Source organism: Micrasema longulum, unplaced genomic scaffold (genome assembly GCF_059751315.1).
Source record: "Micrasema longulum isolate JH-2025_06_02 unplaced genomic scaffold, ASM5975131v1 h1tg000998l, whole genome shotgun sequence".
In the NCBI taxonomy this organism is placed as follows: Eukaryota; Metazoa; Arthropoda; class Insecta; order Trichoptera; family Brachycentridae; genus Micrasema; species Micrasema longulum.
In genome coordinates this window covers 144,796-148,995 of record NW_028278186.1, presented here as the reverse complement: position 1 = coordinate 148,995, position 4,200 = coordinate 144,796, and the positions used below count along the sequence as shown (strand labels likewise).

The 4,200-nt window shown below is 39.1% G+C and overlaps 1 protein-coding gene across 1 annotated transcript; it reads left to right on the top strand.

Moving 5' to 3' along the window:
* Positions 1-1,181: 1,181 nt before the first annotated feature.
* LOC148277651 (uncharacterized) lies at positions 1,182-3,882 on the top strand. The gene has a single exon (XM_088232586.1). The coding sequence runs from the start codon at positions 1,946-1,948 to the stop codon at positions 3,635-3,637; it is 1,692 nt and encodes a 563-aa protein (XP_088088712.1). The 5' UTR covers positions 1,182-1,945; the 3' UTR covers positions 3,638-3,882.
* The last annotated feature ends 318 nt before the right edge of the window (positions 3,883-4,200 follow it).

Sequence of the window (4,200 nt, the reverse complement as noted above, 5' to 3'; positions counted from 1 at the left end):
AAAAAACTTACATTAAAAAAAAATACTAATGTTGTAATATTATTTTTAATTATTATTATCTAGTTATTCTCAACTTAACTGTGTTAAATTTATATTTAGAACATAAGATTTTATCATGGTTATTGTTATCTTTTATTTAGAGATGTTATGTTTCTTTTTTACTTTTTGTTTTTTGTATTATATGTTCGCTAAATTTTTTAGTTTAAATTATTATATTATTTCATACTATGTACTACGTGTTTATTGTGCACTGCTGTGATTATGTATGCAAATTATTATTTTTTTGTAAAAGGTTCTTTGAACCGTTGATGTATAAATAAATAAATAAATAAAGTGCACGAACAAAATAATAAAAGTACTTGAACGACGTCACTAGTTCTTCCGAATTAATTAACGATAAGAGAGTTGTGATTGATTTCCGGTTTACGGTAATTCAACTGATCAATCAACAGAACTCATCGAGAAGAATTGGAAGAGAACTCGAAACGTCACACGCGGAGTAATTTCAAAAATAAAAATCTTAAAGTAATCATAGTGCTGATAATACGATACATATTTTTTTTATGTATTGGATTGGTTTAATGGTATATTAACAAATAAATAAAAAAGTACACCGAACTTTCTCATTAAATATATTTGAAAAATTATAACGGCTTTAAGCAAAAAAAAAAAAAAACTTATGTAGGTACATAATATATGTTTTTGTTATTTTTTTGCGATTAAGTATGAATTATAATATATCAAATTTTTTAATATGCTTTTGTAAATAATATTACAGTTTAAAGTATAAAATCGTATGTAAATTAATATTTTTTGCTTTTCTCTAAATGAGTTTATTCCAAAACCTCCTTGGGAAAATTATAATGTGATATTATAAACAACAGTTTTCTAAATAATATATATTTTTTTTTAAATTCAAGAATTTAAATTCCTTTTTTGTTTTCTGAACGTCTTACTGATCCTTTTTAATTTGGCGTTTTCCCTTTAACGTTACCGATACTCTTAAATATAACTTATATGTATTATGTATATATTAAAAAACATCCAATGATTTATAGGTTAATTTACTTTTTAATTGAAAAAACATCCCCCCATACTTGACAGAATGTTCAAAAGTTGTCTGAATATGCAAGTAATGAATTCAGCTATTTTTTATAAAGTTATTTTTACGGAACATTTTTTCTTTTTTTTTTCTCTTTATAACGGGGTTTAGAAATATCAATTTTGCCAATACTCTTAAATACTTTTGTATTTAAAGCACCTACCTCATTTTCCATATCCTCATTAGGTCGTTGTACCCTGGGATGGATGCTTAAAGTTCGCTCACATACTTAATGATACATATTTTCTTGATCATAGTTCACCAGACGCCGGCGCACAATTACAGATAAACGTTGATTATATTTAAAAAAAAAATATTTCTGACCTTATCAAATCGTTATCAATGTTGATTGAAGGGTCCCGGTCGCTGCTGGTTCAACGCGTTTTACTCGTTGCGCTATTTTGTAGACCTTCGTTTGTATAGAAAAACTCGTACGCAAAATGGCCGATTTGTGCATCTAATTCGTATTTACCTCTGATGAGTAGAGCGATACAATGTAAGTATAGTATATGATACCATACATAAACAGTATAAAGCTTGGCGCTCCGTAATCAGTAGCTGGCGCATCTCCATTCCCCAGTAGCTGTGACTTGCGGCGGAAGATTATCTGCAGGTCAGAGTACACAGTTTTCCTCGCAAATGAGATGGTACTTAAACGAAACACAACTCGTCCGTCGATTAGTTTGTCTCCCGCGCTCTGACAATAATGTGTGAACAAAGTAAATTACGTTAGTTTTGGTGATAGAAATAACGATCATCGTTAATAAATACAACGAAAATATTTTACTAACGAGTGATTTGGTTTTCGTTGAGCTGTCTTTGGTTAAGAAAAGTGTTTTGAAGATGCCGGGTAGCGCCACCGACAACTTCCATCGCTTTCTGCGTTCGCAGAGCGACCTGTCTGGCTCCTACTGCGTCCGCTCCCCCAAGGTGGGCAGCGTATGCAATAGTCCAATGCATTCTCCGCTGTCTCCATCTTCACCCATTTTACTGTCGCCTAAATCGTCCGTTCCGATATCGACTCTAAGGCGCAGCTTCTCCAGCACGTTTTCGCTTATTCCCGAGGAGGAGTTATCGACGTTAGAAGAATTCGAAGAAAATAAAGAAAGTTTACTTTACAGAGTTATCACGTGGTATCCATTCTTTATATTGAACTTGGCGCAATCCATAATTTCTACAGTTTTCCACCCTTCTTGGGGACAAATGCTCGTCGTGCTTCCGACCCTGTGGATTTCCGCCTGTCTGTGGATATTTTGGAAATCGATTCAATGTCCTCTCGGCCTACTTAAATGGTTTCTGACAGTGCTGTATACTCCTTCTTCCGAAAGAAATAGAAAGAAGAGGACTGTACTAATCAGCGCTGGAAGCAGCGTCCAGACTCTTCATCTCGCCAGAAATTTTTATTGTTCCGGCGCGAGAGTGATAGTTGTGGAACTTGAGGGATTGTTCGGGCTGGCTAAGTTTTCTACAGCCGTCGATAAGTTTTACACTATCGCTAAGCCGAATGCGGAGAGCCCTCAACACTACATCAGGGCGCTTTGTGAAATAGTGGAAATGGAAAATGTGAATTATTACGTGCCCGTCAGTGCTACTAGCTCCGCGTACTTCGACGCGATCGCGAAGCCTCACCTAGAAGTTTTGGGATGTTCCTGCTTCATACCCGGAATCAAAGAAGTAACCATATTGGACGACATCGCCGAAGTGCTGCAACGCTGTCAAGCGATAGGAAAGCCGACCCCGTTGTATACGATTGTCACGTCGAAGGATGATGTGGCAAAGTGGTATGAAAATTCGGACATTCCACGCGATCAAAAGTTTTTCATGGCTAGTTCGGGACACTTGGGGATTCGGGAACGCGTAAAATTCATTATGCCCAAATCCAGAAAAGAGTTCCGTCTCAATCAGGAGATAAGCGAAGATAAGCCTTGGATAATCGTGCAAGACATGCCTGGAGACCATTTCCTCACTTGTACGACGGTCAAAGATTCTCTAGTAATCGCGAACGTCACGTGTAAAATCGATCAAAAGAGCAAAAGTTTAGTCCACGAGGAAAATAAGGAAATCGACGCGTGGTTAAAGCAATTTTTCGCCAAGCTGGGCGTCCAGAAACCTCTGACGGGTCACGTGAGCTTCCGGTTTGTGAAGGACAGCAACACGGGAATAGTGCTGCCGCTCGGGGGCAAGGTGGGCGTATCGCTGCCCTACATCTGCCACACGTCCGTGCACCCGCGGCTGCTGTGGCGGCCCTGCCCGCACTTCAGCCGCCAGCGCTCGGGGCCGCTGGTGGCACCCGCGGGTCGCTACTGGATGCCGGAGGCCGTGCTCAGCTCGCTGCGCCACCCCGGCCTGGAGGCGGTCGGCAAGCTCATCGGGACCGTGCTGGATAAGCGGGAGGCTCTGTTCCTGTACTGGGACCCGCTGCCCTACTGCGCCTACTACCACCTGCAGCTGCCCTTCGCCACCATCGGCAGCTACGTGCAGAGGAGCGAGGCGCCGGGCCTCGGGGCGGGCAAGGGCGTCGTCCCCGCGCGCTGACCGCGCCGGCCCCCGGGGAGAGAGAGACTAGACTAGGCCGGTATCCGGCCCTGCGCACGGCGCCGCGGAGGACGACTCTGGCGCTGCACAAGTGGAATCATGACAATAATATAGATCTTTATTACGAATCATTACTTCGTTAAGCTACATCTACTTAAATTAATTTAAGAATAGAAGTACAAATATATTTATGTTTATAATTTAAGATTTTTTATAGTGACGAAAATAAAATATGTTTGTCAAAATACGCTTGTTTTCTTATTTGCTTATAAATCTAGGTCATATTTTATCTGCAAATTCTTGCTTAAGACATTCGGAGAGATATGTATACTTAACACTTTTTTCTACGTAATATGTCAACACAACCAACCTAGTAAGTTATCGCACAGTTACACAATCGTATCTATAATTATACCAAAATGACATATTTATTATTAATCGAAAAGGTTCCATGATAATTTACTAAGTCAACAATAACATCTTTCGAGTTTGACTAAATATTTGCATACATATTGGCTAAATTAACAAGGAAAGGAAAGGTTTATAGAAGAACAACACTTAAA

What these genes read in the sequence shown, in the direction of transcription:
- LOC148277651 (XM_088232586.1), top strand. Translation starts at nt 1,946, where the DNA reads ATGCCGGGTAGCGCCACCGACAACTTCCATCGCTTTCTGCGTTCGCAG.